The sequence below is a fragment of the Parambassis ranga genome, chromosome 2, assembly GCF_900634625.1.
Source record: "Parambassis ranga chromosome 2, fParRan2.1, whole genome shotgun sequence".
Taxonomy (NCBI): domain Eukaryota; kingdom Metazoa; phylum Chordata; class Actinopteri; family Ambassidae; genus Parambassis; species Parambassis ranga.
Window position 1 is genome coordinate 35,422,815 of NC_041023.1, and position 25,712 is coordinate 35,448,526.

The 25,712-nt window shown below is 48.7% G+C and overlaps 2 protein-coding genes across 9 annotated transcripts; both read left to right on the top strand.

Annotated features, from left to right (window-relative positions):
* Window positions 1-1,527: 1,527 nt before the first annotated feature.
* dusp16 (dual specificity phosphatase 16) lies at window positions 1,528-6,541 on the top strand. 4 transcript variants are annotated; one of them, XM_028394313.1, is made up of 6 exons: window positions 1,528-1,834; window positions 2,394-2,532; window positions 3,404-3,564; window positions 3,637-3,796; window positions 3,871-3,994; window positions 4,335-6,541. In XM_028394313.1, exons 1-6 carry the CDS (start codon window positions 1,571-1,573, stop codon window positions 5,383-5,385), a joined length of 1,899 nt encoding a protein of 632 aa, XP_028250114.1. In that variant the 5' UTR covers window positions 1,528-1,570; the 3' UTR covers window positions 5,386-6,541. The 4 variants fall into 4 exon arrangements, with proteins under 4 accessions (XP_028250114.1, XP_028250129.1, XP_028250138.1 ...); XM_028394328.1 differs by lacking the exon at window positions 1,528-1,834 and adding an exon at window positions 2,608-2,741 and having other exon boundaries at window positions 2,393-2,532; XM_028394337.1 differs by lacking the exon at window positions 1,528-1,834 and adding an exon at window positions 2,637-2,741 and having other exon boundaries at window positions 2,395-2,532.
* Window positions 6,542-8,947: 2,406 nt separating this feature from the next.
* On the top strand, window positions 8,948-25,044 carry eps8a (EGFR pathway substrate 8a, signaling adaptor). 5 transcript variants are annotated; one of them, XM_028394198.1, is made up of 21 exons: window positions 8,950-9,167; window positions 14,967-15,054; window positions 15,284-15,345; window positions 16,084-16,151; window positions 16,232-16,393; window positions 16,466-16,615; window positions 16,792-16,874; window positions 16,964-17,103; window positions 17,224-17,294; window positions 17,505-17,631; window positions 17,706-17,794; window positions 17,929-18,003; window positions 18,088-18,236; window positions 18,655-18,838; window positions 18,918-19,042; window positions 19,492-19,600; window positions 19,680-19,820; window positions 20,355-20,613; window positions 20,705-20,888; window positions 20,986-21,118; window positions 24,054-25,044. In XM_028394198.1, exons 2-21 carry the CDS (start codon window positions 14,990-14,992, stop codon window positions 24,162-24,164), a joined length of 2,487 nt encoding a protein of 828 aa, XP_028249999.1. In that variant the 5' UTR covers window positions 8,950-9,167; window positions 14,967-14,989; the 3' UTR covers window positions 24,165-25,044. The 5 variants fall into 5 exon arrangements, with proteins under 5 accessions (XP_028249975.1, XP_028249991.1, XP_028249999.1 ...); XM_028394207.1 differs by having other exon boundaries at window positions 24,207-25,044; XM_028394174.1 differs by lacking the exon at window positions 24,054-25,044 and having other exon boundaries at window positions 8,948-9,167; window positions 20,986-24,043.
* The last annotated feature ends 668 nt before the right edge of the window (window positions 25,045-25,712 follow it).

Sequence of the window (25,712 nt, forward strand, 5' to 3'; positions counted from 1 at the left end):
AAGTGATCTCTTGAAATATTTTAAGCTTACACGGTGGTGCATTCAGGATCTTCATGTTTTTGCAGTTCATGGCAAAAACTACATAACTACCTGTTGGTCTCACAGGTCTTGGTGTAGTTTGATGATTAAAGGACAGACTCTAACTAGAAAACACAAACTGTAAAGAGCCTGCAGGTTGACTTGTTGTTGTTGTGTCTGGTCGTTTTATTGTGGCCTGACAGGAAGTGAGTGTAGTCACAAAGGTGAGCAGGGTCCATCTGTTCAGTGTGCAGCTGGTAATTTGACAGCTCAGATGTCTGCAGAGGAATGTCCCCGCTCCAAGGACTTACTGTGGTGGGACAGGATGGCTGTGTGGAACTGCTACTTAAAAATCTTTGAGAACATGCCGAGCTTTATTTTATGTTATTTTTTGTGCCCCCTCCTCTTTATAACGTCACTAATTACAGAGCCACGAAGCAGCCTGATCCCTTAGTGTCTGTGGTGATGTGGGGATGCTCTGATCTGATGGTGGCATTCAGAGGGAACCTGTCGGTGTCTGAGAGAACAGGTTCCTGCTGCAGGAGGAACTTTGGGGGATTTTTGACTCTAACTGCAGGTTTTATAACACGAGGGAATTTCCTGCTCCAGATCTGAGACGTAAAGAGCTGGGAGACACGTTTGGACCGATACACACTGCTGACACAAGTTCTGCTTTCTGCAGTGTTTCCCATTATATTAGGGGGCACCCCATCCCTTCAATGACACCCCCCACCCCCCTTGAAGGTCAAGTTAATTTGATTTAATTGTATTTTTTAAATATAGAGAGCACAACAGAACAGGTCTGCACCCTGTTCCTGCAGTAAACAAACTGACAGCCTGATGTTGGCACGTCGTTTCTGCCCCTACATGCTAAACACATGCGTGTTTGAAATTCTCCGCTGCTCTGTGATTGCACACACACACACACACACACACACACACACACACACACACACACACACACCCCAGCGGACGGAGTGTACACTGGAAAAATATGTCTGACAAAAAGAACTGTTTGAACCAGGACCATGTGATCCATGCATTATATCTGTGATGGGCTGATGATATTGATCGACTGATCGGACTTCAGTAGCAGTGTGGCTCCTCCTCCTTCTGTGTCTTAACGCTGCACTTTAAATGTTTTCTAATCTGTGTTTTTGTGACAGTCTGACTGCGTGAAGCCCACCATGAAGGTGTACAGTGATGTCATCAGGAGAGAAGACGTCTTTTGATTTACGCCTGCTGTGCAGTAAATGAGAGTCCCCCCCACCTCACACACAGATAGTTGGGGGTTTCTCTCTCTCTCTCTCTCATTCCCAGCCTGGCAACAAGCACCATCAGGATGACATCATACTCAACTGACACAATGGAGCTCTTCAATCTCTAAAGTTCCTCGGCAGGCTACGTCACTGTGCTGGACCATCGGCTGTGACGCCCAGGAGGAGGAGGAGGACTAGGAGGACTATCACCAGGGACGAAGGAGGGAGGGGGGGGGGGGGATTGGAGAGAAACAGAGAGGGTGGGAGAGAACAGCGAGTAGAGGCAGTGTGATATGTCGGAGCATCCGGGGTCCCGGTGTAGTCCTGGGATGCCGAGGCCTGGTGCTGTGCATCCCATTGGGCCAGAGGCTCTTGTGGCCCTGTTGGAGGGCGGTCTGGACCGGGTGGTACTGATCGACAGCCGGCCCTTTGTGGACTACAATGCCTCGCACATCCTTGAGGCAGTGAACGTGAACTGCTCCAAGCTGATGAAGAGGAGGCTGCAGCAGGACAAAGTTCAGATCAATGAGCTGCTGCAGCACTCGGCCAAGAAGAAGGTGAGCTGGATTGGGGGGGGGGGTGTTGACAGATGGAGGCCCAGAAACAGGAAGTCATGAATGAGAACATCTGCCCTGCTGCCTGTCTGCTCTGAATGAAGCGTCCAGAGCTTGTGGTGTTGCTGTGGGTTCTGGTTCTGGTAGCTCGCTGTGTGTGTAGTGGCCAACGAGCTGCCGAGCTGCCCTCCTTCTCTGTGGTGTTAAATTAGAATAACAGCTTTAAGGAAGTCAGGCTGCTACTTTTATTACTGAGACAACATTTTCCATCTGATTACGAGCTGATTCTGAACTAATTCTGTGCCATGTGGGAGAGAAGGCAGCGTGTCCTCAGAGCTGAAGCACAGACAGCAGAGACACACAGAAGTACACGTTATTATTCAGGGTCTCCAGTTTCAGGGAGATTAGTGGGTCCTTGTTATTCACAGCTGTGACTAGACAGAAGGACAAGATCTGCAGATGGGCACTGATCAATACAGCTGGTCGATGTCTCACTGTGGGTTTACACTTTGCTCCTGTTCCTGAAACCCGCTCTTGCCTCTTCCTCCCGTGTGTGTGATAGTTGGAGCTGCAGGGCGATCAGGAGGTGGTGGTGTACGATCAGAGCTCCTCAGACCCGGCGGCTCTCAGCTCGGACTCCTTCCTCAGCGTCCTGCTGGTCAAACTGGAGAAGAGCTTCCCCTCCGTGCACCTTCTCTCAGGTGAGTCTGTGACCTGGTCCACCTGCATGTACTGGTCTAACCTGTCTGACACACACTCATCAGCTGATCTGTCAGGTCCTTTGTGTGTTCTGCTGAGTCCTCAGCCTGCAGTCACCCCCTCTGAGGCTTACGTTATGTAACGATGATGTCATGCTGCCTGGCGGTTCCGCCCTCCCAACAAAAACTCCCGGATTTCCCAAAACCCGCTGGTCAGTTACACAACAGCAGTTTCAGCTGTGTGTGTGTGTGTCTGTGTGAGCCTTTGTGTGTCTGGTGGTGTCGATGGTGATGGAGCCCAGCAGATGAGGGTTTGAGCTGTTTATGGAGGAGAACGGGCTTCATGTGGGCAGCTAAGGAGGCTGCACAGGATCAATTCAGAGGCTGGTTGCCTGGCAACTGGTGATGGAGCTGCTGAGTGTAACTGTAAACACAGGAGGGTTAAACTGATAAGAGTTGCTACACCGAGATAACCGCCTGCATTCACCCTCACCATTCAGTGTGCGTACGTTTCTGATCCATGTGTAGCAGGGGCACACAGGGACACACAGGGACACACAGAGACACACAGGGACACACAGGGACACATGGAGGCGCACAGGGACACAGTGGGACACATAGAGACGCACAGAGACACACAGGGACACACAGGAACACACAACACCACATGTCAGGCTCCATGAGGAACCATTCAGTGTTTTTCTATCTTTCAGGTTATTTGTGAGGCTCACTTCTAAATGTGAGACTTTTGTTGAGTTTTATTCTCCTGAATTTTCTTTCCAGTAGATTTAATGTCAGAACTCTAATATCAGTTCTTTGTGATGACCCATCACTGTAAAGTGTGGCACATGTTTTTGGTCTGTGGTCACCTCAGGGGGGTTCTTAGAGTTCTCCCACCTGTTTCCCGGCCTGTGTGAGGGGAAGTCCACGCTGGTTTCCTGCATGTCTCAGCCCTGCCTGCCCGTCGCCAACATCGGGCCAACCCGCATCCTGCCTCACCTGTACCTGGGCTGCCAGAGAGACGTCCTCAACAAGGTGGGTGTCCCACAGTCTCTCTGTGTCTCAGCTCTGTGCTTCACATCCTCACCAACTCGCCTCTCCTCTCAGGATCTGATGCAACAGAACGACATCGCCTACGTTCTAAATGCCAGCAACACCTGCCCCAAACCCGACTTCATCCCGGAGTCCCACTTCCTGAGGGTTCCCGTCAACGACTCCTTCTGTGAGAAGATCCTGCCGTGGCTGGACAGATCGGTGGAGTTCATAGGTCAGCGGCGTCTAAAGCCTGTCGCCGTCAGATAAAGCTGCTCTCGGCTCACTCTGAGCTCTGCTGTTTTTCAGAGAAGGCCAAAGCATCCAACGCTCGAGTCCTGGTTCACTGTCTGGCTGGAATCTCCCGCTCGGCCACCATCGCCATTGCCTACATCATGAAGAGGATGGGCATGTCGCTGGATGAGGCGTACAGGTCAGACAGCCGCAGACAGGGTTTAGTATCCCAGAACATTCTCCGAACATTCTGAACTGAATGTTGACTCTGTCTCCTCATGAATGTTTTTTTTTTTACATTTATGTCAGAAAACTTTGGAGTTTTTTGAGCTTTTGTCCTTTTAATGATTTAACTTAATGTATAAATGAGGATATGTGGTCAGTTGGAGAGAACGGACCGATGCCAGCCGGAGCTGGTTTGAAGCAGTTTGTCCCACATTGAGCAGATGTGTGTCTAGCAGCAGCTTAGAAACTTTCTGTGCTTCCTGGTCCTGCTGATGACTCCTCTCAGCCTGCTAACCATCTGCTGTCTTTGTTAGGTTTGTGAAGGAGAAGCGGCCAACCATCTCTCCTAACTTTAACTTCCTGGGTCAGCTGCTGGACTTTGAGAAGAAGATCAAAAGTGGTCTTGGTACTGACACTAAGCTGAACTCCATCCACTCTGCGGAGCCTGGCGCTGAGCATTCCGCTCATACGGAGCTCACAGACTCTCCAGCCTGTCCAGAGGCCCCCGCGGTCTCCTGCCTGGACCCCCTGGAACCCCTCACCTTGCCCTGCATCTTGGCCGGCACCCCCGAGGACCGTCTGCTGGCTCAGGCTCTGAGCGGGTTGCAGCTTCCTGATGTTCCTGAGGACAGTGCCAGGCTGAAGCGCTCCTTCTCTCTGGACATCAAGTCTTACGGCGAGGTGGGAGGGAACACCGCTCACCGAGTGTTTGTGCCTCACGATTCCACAGACTTCTACAAATCATCAGGCTTTAAGGAGACGGGTAAGGCGTGCCAGTTTTCCCCAGTGGAGGAGGTGTCGGAGCAGTCCACTCCGGAGCAGAGCCCTGACAAGGAGGAGGCGGATGGCCCAGAGCGAGTGGCACCATCCAGCTGCTCCCACCAGCTGCATCGGAGCGGCAGCATGGAGGAGAGCGCCACCAACTACCTTTTCGGTCTGTCCCGCAGCCAGCAGCACCTCTCTAAACCGGGCTCCGGCAGTGCCCTGAAGGGCTGGCACTCAGACATCCTGCTGGGCCCCGTCACTGTCTCCAGCTCCTCTCTGGCTGGCGGGTGGTTCCTCTCCTCTGAGTCTACGCGCTTCTACTCAACCTCGGCCATCCTGAGCGGTGGCGGCTTTGCTGCATACGGCTGCAGCCACAGCCTGGAGGCAGTGCGACGGCGCAGCCAGCAGCGGCCAGGCGACCGTGGCGACTCGAGGAGGAGCTGGCACGAAGAGAGCAGCTTCGAGAAGCAGCTGAAGCGACGCAGCTGTCAGATGGAGTTTGAAGACAGCATGGCAGATAGCAGGTCCAGAGAGGAGATGGGGAAGGTGGGCAGTCAGTCCAGCTTCTCCGGCAGCATGGAGGTCATCGAGGTGTCCTGAGACGACGCAGCCTGCTCTAAACACACTTCTCTTCACAGCGAAGAAGAAAACAGGACAACAGACAGTGACGGCGTCACAGAGCGTGAAGCTCATAACACGCAGCAGGCGAGACGCAGAGACGGTACAACAGAGATGAGCAACTGCTTCACATGAAGACTGATGAACTCACGCTTTCTGTTTCTCTGCAGAAAAAAAACTAATCGGATCAAAATGATAAACGAACATTTCAGATTTAAAACAAAATGACGCTGCTTCCTGTCAAGATCGAGCACGCAGCCGTCCGCTCTGAATGACCTTTATTGAACTTTTAGTGTGCAGAGTATGGTGAGAGCTCTACCTAGTGGCCTTACAGTGAAGACACAATGTACAAACACAAATATACAAATGTCACAGTCCAGTCAGGAAATGCTGTCAGTTCTGACCAATCAAAGTCCAGTCAGTCCTGTCTGTGTCTGTTGCTTCATGAAGACTTTTCTGCTTTGATCACAGTTTGTTTTAGTCAAAGTGACTTTATGCTCATATTGTCCTCACAGACACAACAGTCCTCTACACACATGCTAGCTGCTACATGCTAGCTGTCAGAGAGCCTCAGCAGCTGGTTGTGTGTCCTCTTTGATCTGATTGGTTGAAGGTAGTTTGTGGTGTCGGAAGGTTCATCCAATCGGCTGCTGTCTTTAAAAACAGTTCACACACAAACTATCTCTTTGATCTCTGTTTTCCTTATTTTCTTCATGTGGATCAATAACTGAATCCATGCATCATTAATGTAGTCATCAGTAAGGCCACTGGGGGCACTGCTGTCGTTCGACAAACTGAAAGGTGAAAACAGTTTATCATTTGACAGACAAATTGATTGATAAGTTAATCAGCAGATTGATTGATAGATAATCAATAGCCTGGTCATGTCATTGGACGTCACTGACATGTTTTGCTGTGAGTTTGTCTCTGTGACAGGTTCTGAATGTTTGAAACCTGATCGATTTCTGATCAATAACAGGTCCTGATCGAACACGTGAACTCTCAGGTGCTCACTGAGCTGCAGGGACCAGAGGCCTGTGAGGGTCAGGTGACCTGTTTTCACAGGTAATCTTGCACTACTGTGGGTTGTGTATGAAACACTTCAAAATAAAAGGTGTGTCTGAGTTTTGTTTTGAAACATCTTCCTGAGTCTTCCTGTGGCTACGGGCATGCTCACCTGGGAACAGGTCAAATATGGACCTTTAGTCTTCTCACCGCTTCCTTTCAGAATAAAAGCCTCAGAGCCACTGAGTTTATCTGAGACAACAGTCCAGCAGGAAATCCTCAGGTTTATTGTGCAGATGTTTGTGTTTCCATGTAGTCAGATATCAAAGGCTGGGGCAGCTGGCAGCACCCTCTGCTGGTCACCCTTCGCATTAACATCTCAAGTTCCCTGCAGGTGTGGGGGTAACATTAACCTGTTTAAACCTGGTTATCAGCACAGCTACAGGAGCTGCTGTTAATATCTTCTCAGAATCAGATGCTGGGTTTCATGTCTGAACAGGACGATCACAGGAGTGAGACTGGAGGACGGGGCGGTGGGATGGACAGCTTCTGTCTGTGTCTGCTTCCTGTCTCACAGAGCAGGTTTTTATGGAGGAACAACAGGACTGATAAACATCACTTGACCTGTACATACTGTTGATGTTTGGTACTTTCTGTTGCATCCGTAGAGTTTCCACACTCATCGCTAAGGATTCTGGGTAAATGTGCTGGTTTTCTGTTCAAATATCAATCAGGAAATTAAAGCTGCAAGCAGCATTGCGGACCCTCACTCACCTTGCGATCCGCGGGGGTATCGCTGTCTTCTCTCCTATGCTCTTGTCTCCTATACTCTCCTGTCCTATGCTATCCTCTCCTCTCATTTGCAGAGATGTACAACAAACACATGTTTACAACCAAACTTTCCTGCTACCAGTAGGTGGCGCTATGACCGTATCATCCTATTAGCATATATATCTGTTCAGACTTGGGTACATAGAAGTAGTGTAAGATTTTGTCCACATTGCATAAAGTATATGGGTAGTACTGCATAAAATAGAGCCAGTTCCTTTGTAATGGCGAATGGTCAACTTTGAGGCCACGCCCCCGCCACATGGTAATACTTTTGAAAGAGTTTTGGAATGCGTCTATTCCCTATGGTGTCCTGAGTGGACACAGTGAATTACAGCTCAATTGCATGAAGTATGCGAGGTGTGAAAAGTTTTGTAGCAGGGTCAGAAATAGGCAAAAAATGGCCACAAAAGTCAAAATGGCGGACTTCCTGTTGGGGTTGGAGGGGGGGTCCAAGAGACTTTTTTGTGTGTCTGGAGGTGATACAGATGTGTGCCAATTTTAATGCTGCTGTGTCAAACTGGCCAGGGGGGCTATGCGTTAGGGCAATAAATACAGTGAGTTTCTTTGTAATGGCGAATGGTCAACTTTGAGGGCAGGCAGAAAAACCTATGAAAACACAACATTTTGTGTAGCCAGTAGGTGGTGCTGTGTCAAATCCCCAATATTGTTGTATAGATGTGTTTATAGTCAGACTCTGATCATACATGTGACATTTGGTACAGATTGGACAGTAAACACAGAAGTTATAGCGACTTCCTGTTTCCTGTGAAATCCCCAAACTTTGAGGCCACGCCCCGGCCACACCGTCAGACTTTTGTAAGAGTTTTGGAATGCGTCTATTCCCTGTGGTATGCGAGGCATGAAAAGTTTTATAGCAGGGTCAGAAATCGCCAAAAATTATTAAAAAAAAATCAAAATGGCAGACTTCCTGTTGGGTTTGGTCCAAGAGACTTTTTTGTGCATCTTGAGGTGATACATATTTGTGCCAATTTTCATAATCCTGTGTCAAACCGACCAGAGGGGCTACACGTTGGGGGCGCTATAGAGCCATTTTCCTATGTGCATTTCAAAAGTCAGCAAATTTCAACATTTTTCGGGCGAATGAATTTTTCTACCAAGTTTGGTGAGTGTTGGGGCATGTTAAGGCCCCCAAAAACGCGATCAAAGGTGGGGGGGATAATAATCCTAAGGGTTTCAATAGGGCTCTTCCACCATTCGGTGCTTGGGCCCTAATTAATTTGCAGATTGATCAGAAGAATTATTCGTTTCATACGTGTTGATGCATCAGCACTGAGGGCTTTTATTCTGGTAAATTTTGTTCCTCTACCAGGTAAAGTGTCCACACTCCCAGCAGGGGGCGTCCTAACTGCACATTAGCCTGCCACACAAGGATAGCAGGGCTCATTTCCCTTAGTGTTGGCTGACTGGTGCGCAGTTATTCATACTTATAAAAAAATCTCCATTGTTATTAAGAATTATAAACCATTATAACAATAAGGATGATTTCTAAGGATTTCTAAGATTTCACAGTTTGTCACCAGATAATCAGAAATAAGATGAAATCTATATTTAACAACATAAAGTTCAATAAACAATCAATCCTGATTTTGAAGTATATCGATAACGAGCAGGTCATCTTCCGGTCATACAACCGCTCCTCCCAATAATTGTTTGCCAGTTGCCTCGATACAGGAGAGGGGGCGTGGTCTGCCTGTCAACCTGACTCGGGGTTCAGTGCTCCAGCTCTGCAGCTGCTTTAACGCGCTCTGAACTCGGTGCAGTTTTAATGATTCGCCGCAGCCCAGCAGGAGCTCTGCGTGTGGGACGCTGAGTGTGAGTGGAGCCGGTACCGGCGGACCGGAGCGGCGCTGCGCCTTGTGCCATGTTTTTTATGACACTGGGACTATTTGATGAAGCCACGCCTGCAGGTGAGTTCGATTAATCAGTCCACCTTCAGGAACGTTCAGACTGTTATTTGTCGACCAGATCAGCAGATAATCGATACATCATGTTTGATCAGCTTCAGGCTGTAGAGCAGCTTGGTCCCGCGGTGCTCAGACACTCAGACCTCCCTGGATCATCACATAAACCGAGCTGTGAGTGCTGACATGTAAAATGGTCAATCAATGGTCGCAGTTCAGACCGGCTCGAGCCCGGAACAGACAGGTGTTCTGTTCAATAAAACTTTTATTCCTGCTGCTCCTTCGTCCTCTCAGAGGTACTGGCCCAGCGGCTGGGAGCCAGAAACTAGTTTCACTGATCGATGTATTTCAGTTCCACCTCACAGCGTTAAATTTAAACAGTGTTAAATTCACACCGAGCACTGACAGCGTCTTACCGGCTGATAACCATCCAGTCTAATCTCGCGGTAACTCTGTCTGGGATCCATGAGTTTAACTCGTCCGGATCGCAAATGGAGTCCGGCAGTGAGGACATGAAGGGCAGCTGTGGTCACACCTGCAGCACCGAGCAGCCATGTGAGAGTCAGGCGGTCAGTCGGTGCCTGGCCCCGGCTGTGTGCCGCGGCTGCCCGGTGCGTCGGGAGCCTTGTGTTCGGTTTCCAGGCTGACTGAGCGGCGGCGCATTGTTCCGGCCGGGGTGACCGGAAGGTTACAGCACGAGGCCGCATCAGTGTGAACGGTGAACGTTGAACGGTCATCTGTGTGACCTCTGCAGGTACAAGCTGCCGCGAGCCGCCCTCAGGTGAGGTCACCTGCTCGTAAACACGTGACTGGAAAACCACAAAATATCAACACACAGCCTGCAACACAACAACACAACACACAGCCTACAACACAGCCTACAACACAACACACAGCCTGTAACACAACAACACAACACACAGCCTGCAACAGAATACAAAACACAGCCTGTAACACAACACAGCCTGTAACAGAACTCACAACAACACACAACCTGTGAAACAACAACACAACACACAGCCTGTGAAGCAACAGCACACAGCCTGTGACACAGTGTGTAACACAGACTGGTTCTGGCTCTCGGAGGCTCCTGCAGGGAACCAACCAGTTGATTTGTGTGTTTTTGTGTCTTTTCATGTCTCTGTGGTTCTTTGGTGTGTATTTTGTGTCACTGACAGGTTCCTTTTTCGTTGTGTTGCTTTGTGGTTAATGTGTGTATGTGCTTAGCTGTACAGTCGCCCCTGTGGGTCTGTGCATGCTGGTTGTGAGTCCTGTCAGCTGTATCAGGTCAAAGGTCAGAGGGCTCTCCGGCAGACTTTGGGCGTGTTGTGTAATCAGTGCTGTTTGTGTGTCTGTTTGTGGAGTTTCGTCTTAGATTAAAGTCCATCACTGTTGGTGGAAGACTGTGTCCTCAGAGCTCGGCCTCTTCACATCATGCAGACACACACACACCAACAAACACACAACAACATGGTTGCACACAGCTCAGTGTGTCTGTGTGAGTCCTCACACTGAGTGATCAATACCTGCCAAGGATTATCTTGATCAGTCGTCATTTATTTGTCTGAAAATGTTCTAGCTCTCCACACCAGCCTGTGTGTGTGTGTGGTTGCCGTGGTGACCGGATGATGTAACTGTAACCTGGCAGGTGTTGGAGGATCGTGGGATTGAAACAGGAAACCAGTGATGGGTTGAGTTTCTGTCAGAGTCATGGCGTCGGCTGCTGTTTGATCGTAGGCTGGCGAGGAGGTGTGAGGAGGTGGAGCATTGATCAGCTGCTGTTACCTGAGAGCAGCTCACAGCTGACTGGAAACAGTCAGAGAGACTCGGGCAGCAAGTTGTTGTTCTCCTGCAGGGGCATGGTCAGCGGCTCAGGGGTCCTGGGCCGGGATGCGTTATCAGGGGCCCCTGAAGACCAGAACCTGTGAGTAACCTCACAGCCTGATGAAGCCTTGCTGTGTGTGTGTGTGTGTGACCTGAACAGATGGAGTGTGTCTGTGTGTGTGTTTACTGATAAAGTTCAAAAACTGCTTCTATTGATTTCCGTGTCACATGTCACATTGTCTTTCTGGTTTAATCAGGTGATCTTTAGCCATGCTAGTTGCAGCAGCAGCCAATCAATCAGGAGCTAAAGCTGATGCAGTGATCAGGCAGGTCGGTTATTGATTAGGTGATAATACTTGATGATGTCACTGGACAGTAACTGTCAACACCTGAATGTGTTGCTCCATAAAAATGTGTTTATGGGACACACAGGAAGTAAACAGCAGTGTGGTGAGACTATCAGAAGAGTTATTGGTCCATGAGGGTGAGGTGGGCGTGGCCTGCTGCAGGAGGATCAATGACTGTTTGTGATCACCTGAAGGCTGCAGATGTGCCGTTAAACATCAGCAGCGCTCACACACACATGAGCGTCAGACTGAGGAGGAGTTTCACTGCTTCTTCAGCCCCCCCATCACTAATTAGAAGCTTAACGTTGTTAACAACCTGCTGCAGCAAATCCAGGATCCTCATTAATCCGCCACGCATGAGCTGCAGCTCTTTTGTCCACAGTCAGCTTGGCCCTGCTCACCTGGACGTCTGGACAGGTAAGCTTTCAGTGTGTACCCTTGTTTGTGTAGAAGGGACTGGTGCTGGTTTTATGGTGGCTGTGTGTTTCTGCAGCGATCCAAACAGGATCCAGGTACTAACTAACAAACTGGACTAACTTGGCGAGTCTGGTCTGACCCTGAAGCTGGTCCTGAGTGTTCAGCAGGTCCTCAGGTCAGAGGTCGGATTGCAGGTTTACTAGCTGAGATCCCACCGTGCCTATTATATAATGAGCGCCTGGCCTCGCCCCTTCCAGGAGTGAGGCAGTGCCTTTGCTGATGGTACCATGATTACCGGGGGAGATCTCTGGATAGTAGATAGTCTGGATAGGCTGGAGTTTAACTGTACAAACACCTTATGGTGTCATGAGGGGCCGGAAACAGGATCTGCTTGTTTGCATCTTACTGTGGAAAGTTTCAGGACACGTTTAGAGTCCAAACCACTGTGTGACGTCCTCTCTGTGTGACGTTCCCTGTGTAACGTTCTCTTTGTAATGTCCTCTGTGTAACGTCCTCGTTGACGTCGTCTGTGTGTAACTATGCACTGAATGTTTGTGTGCTGTTTAATCAGTGTCTTTGTTTGTGTCTGTGTATGTGTGAGAATCCTTGTTGTCACCGTGGTTCAGCCTTTTGAGGAGCAGCAGTGTGTGTGTCTGTGTCGTGTGTGGCAGGTTGTTTCTGTGTATCACTGAGGTACTGTGGAGGTACAGTCTTTCTGTGTTTCAGCTCTGACTCTGAGCAGGAATGGAGCCTTCAGCACTTTATTTATTTTTTATTTTTTTATTTTAGATACTTTAATAATCCAATAATACAATGACCAGCAAGGCGCGCCACACCAGTAAAGTGCCTTGCCCAAGGACACACAACAATAGGATCAAACCACCAACCTTCTAGTTATTGGACAACCCTGCTATACCACTGAGCCACTGCTGCCCTGATCCCCTTTGAGGATTATTGCAGTTATTTTTAGCGCCCTTACAGACTTCCTGTTGCAGGAGCTCAGGTGCTGCAGGTGAAAGGTTTCAGTGTGAAATCAGGTCAGATGCCAACATGTGCTGCTGAGTCCAGTGTCACAGCTACAGGATCAGCATCAATATGGCTGCTCTATGGATTAAACACAGCCAGAGGTGATGGAAGTCTGATCTGAATTAATCACAGCCGCTGACACGGAGCTCTGTGCTGATGTTAACTGTGTCAGGGTGGGTTAGCCTAATATAGCACAAAAACTGTTAGCACACTAGCTGTTTCTTTGAACAGAAACAGCTACAGTTTCAGCCGGGGGACAAACTGCTGAATCTAGCTCAGAGGCAGATGATATTAGCCTAGTTTGGCTCAAAGACTGGAATCAATGGGAAGCCTTTAGCCTATCACAGCACAGAGTTTGAAAGCTGAGGAAGATTGTCAGCTTAGCGTAGCTCAAAGACTGGAAGCAGAGAGAAATGTGAGGCTAGCTGGGTACAGAAAGTGATGGTATTACTAAGGACAAAGACAATTTAGAGGTTAGCTTAGCACAGAGAGTGAAGGCAGAGAGAACCTGTTAGCTTAGCTGCTAAAAATAGTTGACAGTCAAGCTGGGGCAATCAGGCTGGAACAGATCCAGAGTGTTAATGAGTTTTCTGCTTCAGCTAAGCTTCGTGGAAACACAAACCATAAAAACACCCATTCTGCTCTCTGCAGGTCATGTTTGGAATGTAGGTTACAAGAAGGAGAGTCAGCTCCTGGCAGAGCGGCGTGGCCTCGATGCCACCGCAGCATCAATCGACACACATCACATGACCCCTGCGGTGATGTGTGACGATGGTAATCACACTTCCTGATCTTCATCACAGTCAGAATGTTTCTGATATAAATTGTGTTTCCTGTCAGAGGCTTTTAATTTGAAAGGGTCACTTTGAAGTGAAGAAAGAAAACAGCCTTCACACAGAGGAGAGTAAAGAGGATTGATAAGAAGATTTACACACACACACTAATCCCCACCTTCCTCCTGCTGAATGAAGGATGCTGGGCAATGACAGCAGGGGATCTGTTTCTACAACCTGAACAACACACAAACACAACAGTTACACAACAGTAACACAACACTGTTCATTTCTTTAGCAACTAAACATAGTTTCAGTAGGCGAGCCGCTGAAAGCTGCGAAGGTTAACCTGCAGTGTGTGTGCGTGCGTGTGTGTGTGCTGAAGGTGTGTTGTTCCTCTTCAGATAAACTTTGCTAACTGGAGTAAACAGGAAGTTATGTCAGCACAGCGCAAACATGAGAAGGAACATGTCCGCCCTTTGAACCCTCAGCCTTCCGTGTTTTTATAGTGACATCATGACAGGGGCGGGAACTAATGCCATGACTGTAATTGATCAGAGCGATGACATCACTTCCTGGTCGGTGTGTTCAGGTGGTGCTGCGCCCCCCTGTGGTGGCTGCAGTCTGCCTGTTGACCTGTGTGGTGATGGATTAAGATTAAGATTACCTTTATTAGTCTCACAATGGGGACATTGCGTGACTGGTGTGTGTGTGTTCCTGGTGGTGTGTGTGTGTTACTTGTGTGTGTGTTCCTGGTGATGTGTGTGTGTCCCTGGTGGTGCGTGTGTGTCCCTGGTGTGTGTGTGTTTTCCTGGTGTGTGTGTGTTCCTGGTGAGTGTGTGTGTGTTTTTGTGTGTTCCTGGTGGTGTTTGTGTGTTCCTGGTGTGTGTGCTGCCTCGCCACCTCTCTCTCTCTGGGCTCTCTTCTCCCTCATCGTGGACTCACAGGTCTGCCTCTCTCTCACTGCAGCCTTGTTGTCATGGATACAGACTCCAAAATGGAGTCGCGGCTGAATAAAACATGGAGCCCTGGGAAAAGTAATCACACGTGGCAGCACTGTACATACTGTGCAGCTCTGTACACACACACAGCTTTAATCTGAGCCTGATGTGACATTTCCCTGCTGCTCAGGAGGTTTTACTGTCTGTTAATGAACTCTGGGTTGATTTATCTCAGTCAGGAGGCTGCTGCTGATTGGACAGCACTGTCACATGGTGTCTTTATTCACACTCTGTGATGTGTTGTGTTGTGATTGTAAGGCAGAGTTTGTCTCACAGGGCTTATTGATTGAGTTACTGGTTTTACATGAAGCTGTTCTCAGAAACATGCTGAGCAGATACCTGTGTGTGTCTGTGTGTGCCTGTATGTGTCTGTGTGTGTCTTGTTGTGTTTGCTGACCGTGTTGTTGTCCTTCCCAGCTGACTGTCCACTGTGAAGCAGGATGAATGGATATGAACCTCCCACACTCGCCTCAGGCATCTTCAGCTCCTACAGTGCGCCCATCAAGTGAGTCATGTTTTTAGCCTTGTTAGCTCTGGTGGAGTTTGTCATCACAGTGCTTCATGCTTAGGACAGAGTGTGAGTGTGTAAGGGTGTTCCAGTGATGCCTGCTGTCGATGCAACAGGAAGAGACACTCACACGTTTCATAAAAACTGTTAAGTTGCTTCTAAGACACACATCACTCTAACTCACAAACTCTGTGTGTGTGTCTGTCTGTCTGTGTGTGTGTGTCAGCGGCAATGACTCTCCGGACCCCCCCAAAAGTAGGACCAGGTCCAGTGCCAAAGCTCTGTACGGTGAGTCCTCTGCTCTGTTTTACTGTTGAGCTGATCAGTGCTGTGTGTGTCTATGTCTGTGTTTGTCTGTGTGTGTGATGTGTAATTGTAACTGGAGGTTCAGTCACTGAGTCTCACTTTTTTCACAGGATCTGATGAAATGTATTTCCTTCGTTCATCTTCTAAACATAAAAAGAAAAGTCAAAGTGAGCTGTGTTTGTGTGTCTGTGTGTGTGTGTAACACACCAGATCTTATTTTGGTCTTTGGATGTTAAATTCAGAAACAAACTTCAGTAAAAGTCGTTTCAGACATGAATGTGAATGAAAACATCCGGTCGTACCAAAATAAGACCCTCAGTGATGATGATGATGATGATGATGAAAAGGACTTTTAGACTAGCTGGTGGTTCTGATGCTGTGATTCATACATTGGTTGCAGTTGTTCTGTGTTGTGTGGTCTTCTAGATGGAAACATTTGATCAAACATCTGTTTTGTTGGAGTTGAAGTTGTTTCTTTTGTTGAACCTTCGTGTGTGTTTGTTTTCTACACCTCCACCTCCGGACACAAGTAGCCACGTGGCCCCACCAGGAGGCACTGCTGCTTGTACAGCAGAGAACACGTCCTGCCCCTCAGACCAATCATAGATAATCAATAAACTAGTCATGTGACCCATCAGCTGGTCTTTGCGGCACCTCCTGGTGGGACCTTTAGTGGTGGACTCAGAGGTGAAGTGATGCTGTCTGTTCTCTGTCGGTCAGAACAACGGAAACACTTCACCAAAACCAGCATCAACAGCCTGACGGACACGTCGCACTACCACGTGGAGGTGAGTGGCGGCTCCGCCTCTCTGCGAGCCCTCGGTCCCTCTGAATCAGTCAGTCACTGAGGCTCCTGTGTCCTCTGCAGCACCTCAGCACCTTCGTGTTGGACCGCAAAGACGGCCTGATCACAGTGGACGATGGGATCAGACGGCTGCGCCTGCTAGACGCCAAAGGGAAGGTGTGGACGCAGGAGATGCTTCTGCAGGTGGAGGAGAAGAGTGTCAGCCTAATCGACCTGGACACCAAGGTGAGAGCTGGACGGGATGCTGACCTTTGACCTGTGGAGGATGATGTTCTTTAATGTGTTCTGTTCCTTCAGAACGAGCTGGAGAACTTCCCCATCACCTCTGTCCAGCACTGTCAGGCCGTCATGAACGCCTGCAGCTACGACTCCATCTTGGCTCTGGTGTGTAAGGAGTCGGGTCAGAGCAAAGCGGACCTGCACCTGTTCCAGTGTGACGACGTCAAGGTAAGTGGTCTCTGATTGGACAGAGGGTACATGACATCGGCAAGAAGATGTATCAGAGCTGACAGCTGTTATACTGCAGGAAGTGACGTGTGTGTGTGTTCATGTAGAAATGAACGGAACAGAGCTCAACATGACACACCATGAAAAACAAACAAACACGATGTGCTCCTCTCCAGGCGAACCTGATCCATGTGGACATAGACAGTGCCATGGTCGATGCCAAAGGAGGCAAAGTGAAGAAGCGCCGAGAGGCTCTGAAGTAACAGCTCCTCACAATCCCACCTGTTCAGCACGCTGGCTGCTGATTGGCTGATCCCTCTGTCTGTCTGTCTGTCTGTCTGTCTGCAGGATGATACTGAAGAGTGACAGTGTCATCCCCCCTCCCCCCACTGCTCCCGCCCCCGAACCTCCCATGGTGTCCAATCAGCAGGTTGACGTGAAGAGTCGGGTGGCTGCCTGGTCAGCCTGGACCAATGAGCAGCAAGACTGTGAGTGATGTCACAGGAGGAGAGCAGAAGGGGGGGGTCTTTATGATGAAATATGAATCATTGTTCCAGCCTATCAAGGATTGATCATGTATGAATAAACTGCTCACATCGTCTCAACAGACGAGCGTCAGCAGCAGCTGGAGAGCGAGGGCCCAGTGGAGATGACGGCGGCTCGAGTGGACCGAGATGTGGTGAGTCCACATCTGTCTGCATGCAGTCATGTGATCAGCTGACCAGAAAGCAGCTGTGTGTAAATCTGAGGTTGTTCGTCTCGCAGCACAATGGATGAGAGATTTAGAGAGTTTATGTACATGTAATCAGAGGCTGCAGCTTTGGAGGGAAAATCTTCTTACATAAGAGAAGCTGTGGAGGAAGCCTGAAGTCTGTCTTCTCACACACAGCAAATCCTCAACCACATCCTGGACGACATCGAGTTCTTTGTCACTAAGCTGCAGAAGGCGGCCGAGGCCTTCGGCGAGCTGTCCAAGAGGAAGAAGGTGAAGAAAGGCAAGAAGAAGGGTCCAGGAGGTAAGGCGGAGCCTGAGCTGAGGTAAAAACGTCCCTGACGCCGCCCCCTGCTCACTGCTGTTTCTGTCCACCAGAGGGCGTCCTTACGCTACGCTCCAAACCTCCTGCAGAGGACGAGTTCCTTGACTGTCTGCAGAAGTTCAAGCACGCCTTCAACCAGCTGGTACCTGCAGCTCCTCTTCACCTGTTCACTTCCTGTTTATATATAAGTTTTTCTGATCATCTGTCATATTGATTCATTGATCAGCTCAGACATGTAAACCCTTAGAACCTGCTCATGTGGTTCTCTGCCTGCAGGGCAAACTGAAGGACCACATCCAGAACCCGAGCGCCGTGGATCTGGTTCACTTCCTGTTCACTCCTCTCAAGATGGTGAGTCTCCGCATCCTGCAGTCTTCTCACGGACACCTGCGCAGTCAGTACTACCATATAACTCTTCATCCTCCTCCTCCTCAGGTGATTCAGGCATCTGGCAGCGTAGATCTGGCTCGGAGTGTCGTGGTTCCTCTGCTGACCAAAGACGCCATCGACTTCCTTCATGCAGCGGGAACGCTGGAAGAGAGACACCTGTGGGTGGCTCTGGGAGATGGATGGACCAAATGCAGGTGAGACAGCGTTCTTGTCTTTCTTTTCTCATCATGGTCTCTTCATGTTCTCATCGTGTTGTCATCATGTTTTTCTCATGTTCTCATTGTGTTCTTCTCATGTTCTCTTCATGTTCTCTTCATGTTCTCTTCATGTTCTCATCGTGTTCTCATCATGTTTTTCTCATGTTCTCTTCATGTTCTCATCGTGTTCTCATCATGTTTTTCTCATGTTCTCATTGTGTTCTTCTCATGTTCTCTTCATGTTCTCATTGTGTTCTCATCATGTTCTCAATGTGTTCTCATCATTTTTTTCTCATGTTCTCTTCATGTTCTTTTCATGTTCTCATCATGTTCTCATCACGTTCTTCTCATGTTCTCATGGTGTTCTCATCATGTTTTTACCATATTCTCATCATGTTCTCATCATGTTCTCCAGGCTGGAGTGGCCAAAGGATCACTACTTTCCTCCCTGTGTTCTGCGGCTCCATGATGGTTGGGAACCTCCCACTTTGCAAGGGGTGACTCCAGGTCCAGAGCAGGAACTCACCCCACTGGCTGAAAGCTACACCCATGTTGACCTCCACAGACCGGAGGATCTGAGGCTGCGAATGGCGCAGGAGGTCTGTCAGAACTGACACCGATTAACCTGCTCTGACATTCAGACGTGTGTGTTGACTGTGTTTTGTGTGTGTGCAACAGGCGGCGGTGCAGAGGTTTCCTGACGGGTACGCCTTCTCCAGCTCCTCCTACAAACGCATGCAGATCCTGGATCAGGATGCAGCCATGGCTGCTTTTAAACAGGCTGTCAGCCGCCATGTGGACCGGTAACTGGCAGGTCACATGATGCCCTGGAGAACTGGTCCCACCTCTCTGTTCTGTCCCATATGAGCCACGGCTGCTTCAGTTTCTGTACTGGTGGCGCTGAGACTTCTTCACTTCCTGTTTGTCTCTGTGGTTCTCTCTGATTCGCTGCTTCAAACCTAAAAGCTAAAACTGGAATCTTTTCTGCTCCTCTGAGCTCCTGCAGGCCTTCCTGTCTCTGCAGGCCTTTTTTCAGTCGTGTCTTCCTGCTCTGATGAGATGGTGGGACATTTCTCCATGGCTGTAATTCATCAAGCAGCAGTTTAGAATGATGTTTCACTTTTAAAGACATTCAAATCTGAACTCTGCAGTCTGCATATAAATGAGCGCATGCAGTCCTCGGCTGTGTGTGCTGCTGTTCTAAATGTGATTGATCTGTGTTATTATTAATCATTATTTCTGATCTCTGCAGTTTGGACGCTGACAGCAGAATCCATGCGAAACTCTTTGCCAAATGTAAATATGACTTTGTGGCAAGAAACACCACAGAGCTGTCTGTCGTCAGGGACGATGTGGTCGAGGTAAACCACGCGCTTGATTGGTTTCTTTGTGTTTCTGGGTCTCGTGCGGGTGGTTAAAAGGTGTCTCCTCATCTGTCAGGTTTTGGATGACAGGAAGCAGTGGTGGAAGGTCCGTAACGGTGGTGGGGTGTGCGGCTACGTGCCAAACAACATCCTGGAGATCACCAAAGCAGTGGACATCACCGGCCGAGGGGAGCCCATCTACAGCCACACCATACAGGTAGCTACTGCTAATGCTAACACAGTGTCCCCGCCTCGCTTTTCTTCCTGTTTCATCACCATCTCACCTCCATTCATGTTTTATTTTGAAAATCAAAGCTCATGATGCCAAAGAAGGAGTTTGAGTTGTTTAAGGTAGGATGAGTTACACTTCCTGCTGTGTGCTTTGCCGTGAGTTTTAAAGGAACTCACATGTTGTCATTAGAATAGCTCTGTTGATTAGCATGGTGTTTGGTGTGTTTAACCTAGCTTAGCACAGAGTGTCAGTAGAAGTGGCTCAGAGCTGCTGCTCAGTCATTTGTAGACAATAAAAGGTCTCATCACCTCCATCTTTGTTTCGTCTTCGGCAGCAATTACTGGGAGAGCTGAACGAGGTAAACAACAAACAGGAAGTGACTTCATTCAGGCGCTGAAATGTCTCCAATGTTGGATGTTACGTATGCTAGCATTAGCATTTGGATGCTTTCAGCAGCAGTGTGTACATGCTGAGGATCAGCTTATAAACCTCTAACCTCTGTCCCTCTGTCCTCTGTAGAAGCAGACCACGAGGACGGACTTCCTCCCCAGTAAACCTACCGCCACTCCAATGCCCCCGGCTCCCATGCCACCCCCCCCGGCCCCCACCCGGCTTCCCACACCGCCGCTTCCACCTCCAGCCTCTGAACCCCCTAAACCGGCAGCCGTCCCCGGCAGCAGCAGCAGCGCCATCAGCCGGCAGAACAGCACCACATCCAGTGACACCGGCGGCGTCCCAATGAGGGACCACAGCAGCCAGAAGCCTGCCGTCGCCAGCCGTGAGTGCTCTAAAGACATGAGGACTGATGTCCAGAGAGTCAGGACAGACAAACTGACCCACTGTGTTTCCTGCTGCTGTTCCTCCTGCAGGCAGGAAGTCCAACATGGAGGAGGTGCAGGACGAGCTGCTGCACCGGCTGACGCTGGGTCGCAGTGCTCAGAAGAATTTTCAGATGCCATCTCGCAGCGCCAGCCTGCCCTCCATCAGCATCACCTATGACTCGTCTCCAGAGGAGGTCAAAGCCTGGCTGGAGGCCAAAGGCTTCAGCCCTGTGTGAGTCTGCACAGGCTTTTACTCCTGCTGGAAGTCATCCATGCAGAACTCTGTTTTTATTTCCTGTGTTGACCCTGCACTTCCTGTTTGCGTGCAGCACTATCACCAGCCTCGGCGTGCTGACCGGGGCGCAGCTGTTCTCCCTCAACAAAGAGGAGCTGAAGACGGTCTGTCCGGATGACGGCGCCCGAGTCTTCAGTCAGGTGGCCGTGCAGAAGGCGGCGCTGGAGGTGAGTGCCCCCGTTCACACACAACCCGCCTCGCCGCCACCGAGGTCGACCGTTTCCTGTCTGTCCTCGGAGAAGCTTCACCTCTTGAGTTCAGAGTTTCAGGTCTGTCAGAGGTCAACGAGCGGAAAACAATGTTTGAATGACATAATAATAATAATAATAACAACAACAATAACAATAATAATAATTAAAGCTGCAAGCAGCGATGACAGGCCCTTGCACTCATTGCGGTCCGCAGGACTCACAGCTGGCGCCTTCCCTATCGCCCCGCATCCTCTCTCCCCTGTTACCGGCACGTGCAGTGGTCAGCAGGACAGAGGAGTGCAACGAAATATGTATATACAAAAGAAAGGTCCTCCGGCCAGTAGGTGGCACAGTGGCTGTAGCATATCAGCATATCAATCTGTGCAGAGTCAGATGTGCAACATGACTGTAAGCTCTCATCCAAAGAGGATGAAGTATGAGGGAGAAACATGTATTTCCTGTGCGTTGGCGAAGGGTCAACTTCGTGGCAGCGCCACGGGCAGAGCGTGTAATAAAGCTCTGCACTTGTGATAAGTTTTGGTCGTTATGGGCCTAAGAGTGAGCTCGCAAATTTTCAGGCCAATGGGAAAATTCCTCGAAGATGAGTTCGTAAAAGTATGGCAGGTGCGAAACACAAAATGGCATGTTTCTTTTTAAAAATGGCTGACTTCCTGTGCGATTTAAAGGGTACCTCTAAGAGACGTTTTTTCTCGTCTAGCGGTGATACATACCGATACGTACCGATTTTCATGTCTGTAGGTCAAAGTGGGTCCCATATGTAATCCTAGGGGGCGCTGCTGAGCCATGTGGCCACGCGTGCATGTGCATCATAAATCTGTTCAGAATGACAGGCTCGTTATGCCTGATTTTTTTCATCCACATAGGATGAAGTATGTGGGAGATACAGCCACAAAAACATCCATTTGCTGTAAGTTGGCGAAAGGTCAAATTCATAGTGACGCCACAACCCGACCGTATGACAAAGTGCTGTGTGTACCAAGTTTCAAGTCTGTAGCAGTTAGAGTGAATATTTTCACACTTTAGGGGGTGCTGTAGAGACATTGTCAAGTAAAAATTTTAGTTGGAGGACAATTTTGGGTAAAGCTTAGTGACTTTTTGAGCACGTTCAGGGGGTAAAAATCGCGACCAAAGATGCGGAATAATCATAATAATAATAATAATAATTCCTTGCGTTTCAATAGGGCTCTCGCACCTTTCATTTCGGGCCCTAATAATAATAATAAGAAGAAGAGTTTATTTTGATTAGAAATAAACAGGAAGTGTGTTTCGGCTTGTTGACCTCCTTCAGTCAGTCTGAGCATGCTCAGTACAGCTAAACTCCACAGACATCATTAAATAATATCAGATAGTTTTTTAACAATAAAGCCAGTCTAATTGATTTATCTATTGATTATGGTAAATGGATTTAAATGGTTGTTGTTGTTTTGGACGTCAGCCGAGGCCGAGCTTCCAGACAGCTGATTGGGTCATCAGACAAACATCAGCAGCAAGCAGAGAGAAGCAGATAATCAATATGTCACTAATCAATAGCCAATCGATGACAGAAGACGTAACTTGTTTCTGTGACTGAAACGACGGCTGAAACATGCCATTAATTAAATAAAACTAATCATAATAACTGTCCAGCAGAGCGCGCTCATGAGCTGAACCGACCAATCAGTCAAATCGGTCTCACGTGCAGACCAGCGTCCTCCCTCCGTGGGGCGCTGCTGCATATGTTGTTTTGTCTGGTCACATGACGGCGCTGACTCCTGCTGCAGCGTTTGTTTGTGGCCACTTGATGGCACCGGCGCCTGGAAGCTCACAGGCTCCTCAGGCTCGTCTGTCTTTCTGCTTTCTGTCCCAACCGTGGCGCGCTCTGGTCTGTGGTGTCTGTTTCCCGCCTGCAGGTCTTCTTCTGACCTCCTTCTGATCTTCTGTTACCACATTCATGAAGGTACCGTCTTCACTTCAGCTCGTTCCGCAGCCCACGTTCTGAAGCCCGTGACCTTTGACCCTCAGTCACAGACGCTAACACCCTGTCTGTGTTTCGGTTGATGCAGGCATCAGAACGAGGCTGCGGCGCTTCATGTGTAGCAGCTTTTCAGGCCCCCCGCAGACATCCTGAATGAATCCACTTCCTGTTGACCTCTGACCTCTACACTCCTGCTTTGTAGTTTCTGTGTTAGTAGTTTTCTCTATAATTTAAAATATCAATTAACGATTCATCGATCAGTATTTGTGATTTGTGTTAATGTTTAGGTGAGTATTATGAAGGAACATATTGATCCTGAAATATCTTGAAATATATAAAACTAATCAGAAACACGAGTTTAACTCAGCTCTGTGCAGTGAGACAGTCACGTGTTCATGCACAGTGTGTGTGTGTGTACTGCACAGTGTTGGTTAGTAAGCATTAGTGTCTTTCCACCTGCAGCTGGCTGCACAAACACAAACAGTCAAAGGCAACATGTTTATTATCATCAGACACAGTCTGAACGACGTGTTAACATACTGACCAACCAGTATCTGCTCCACTGGTTGGCTGACTGGCTGGTTATTTGTTTGTGCAGCCAGCTTTTTACCCAGCATGCCTCACTCTGTAGAAGACTTCCTGCCCTTCCAGCTCGCAGCGGCAGCAGCTTCACAGGTTTGTCAGGTCAAAGGTCAGACCAATAGGCCTTGCATATGCTCAGTAGGCTTTTATTTTGACACTTCGGAGAAGGAGGAGGAGACTCTCGGGGTTTGCTATGATGACAGAAGCTCTGCAGGGTTGCTGGGTAGTTTTACGGCTGAGGGCCAAATGGCTTCAGTAATCCCGATGCTTCCCCCCGACCGTCTCCTGACTCGCACCTGACCGCAGTCCCGTTGATGCGTCTTTTCTTCTCTGACTTCCTGTCTGCGTCCACAGGAGAGCTCCGGCTCGGAGCTCCAGGAGATCATGAGGAGGCGGCAGGAGAAGCTGGCAGCCAGCACCTGCGACTCGGGGGTGGAGTCTTATGACGAAGGCAGCACCCACTGAGCTGCATGTGCTGCTCGCTCACGCTGCGCTCTTCATCCTTAGGCGGCGGCTGACCACGCCCAGTTTGTGGAGATCATGCGGCGCCGGCAGGAACTGCTCAGCTCGTCTCCATAGAAACACAGATGCAGCAGTAAGGTCATACTGAATGTTCCGCCATGTTTGCCTGAAACAACAAACCTCTCAGTATTAGATGTTTAACAGGATCAGAAGCACTCTGCAGCTCAGTCAGCACCACAATGCAAGTTATAATCAATATGTTCTTTACAACAATCGGATGCATTGATCAGCATTTTTGCACAATAAATCATGAAAAGTTTATTAATAAATTTACTGGAATGATTGAGAATCAGCCTGATTAATGGAGAATCTGGGATGTCAGAGTGTAGATGAATGTTTCTTTATGCTGCGCCCACAACAAGAAGCCTCATGATTGGAGAGAAATGTCTCACAGGTCACCTGTCACCTGGCCGCCCAATAAGATGCAGGCTGGAGTCAGCTCTTAGTTATGCACTTAAGTTTCTCTGACTGAGCCTGGAGGACAGATCTCCCTTGTCATAAGACTGTAATAAGATAGTAATAGGACTGTAGTAGGATACTGATAAGACTGTAATAAGACGCTTTTAAGACACTTAAAGGACTGTAATAATACACCAATAAGACTATAATAGCACTGTAATAGGACTGTAATAAGGCTGTAATAGGCCCGATCAGCAGAGTAGGCTCACTGCTTGTTGCTAATGATAGTGTCTTTTGTGTGTCTGTGTACAAACAGCTGTAGCGGCCAATCAGGGTGTAAAACTGCATTTGTATTTGTGTAGTTTTCATCGTGCCTTTTCCACATAAATCTGCTCACTCGGCAATAAAACATTTCTAAACTAACGGAGGCTGTGTGGACTATATGATGATCCAATGTTCTTGGTTTGTTTCCAGAAGAGGGGCTGCAGGTTTATTACTGTGATCCTTTCCTGCCTGAAATGTTCCTATAATCTGATACTAGAGATGTGTTCTGATCTATAATCAATTCATGAGGAACTTTCGGAGACAGAAGTGAAACGGCAACATTTTATTTGTTCCAACACACACACATTAAAATTCTGTGACGATGACTCATTCAAAGTTTTTAAGTGACACAACGCACAAGAATGGCACCAACGACGTGCGCACGCACAGACACACACCCAAAGCCAGAATGAGCAGTGTTCATGATACTGTGTGTGTCACATGACGCAGCTTCTGAGTGATGATTCACATTTACAACAACTTCAAATAACAAACCTTAAAACGTCTCACAGACACAGCAGGAGCAGTATGTACATCTGACCGCCAAGCCTGCAAGGCTGCGCGCATGGACCCCAGGCCCTTCACATACTGCACATCCACTGACTTGAGGGTACGCGGCATTGCCAAGGCAACAGTTTCCTTTATATTCCCTCCAAAGTAAAAGCTTGTCTGTAGTTCTGAAGTCACAAAACTTTTTTACTTTGGACCTAAAACGCTCGACAGCACGTCACGTCATCTGTGTTTATTTCTGTCGCTACATGTTTCCTC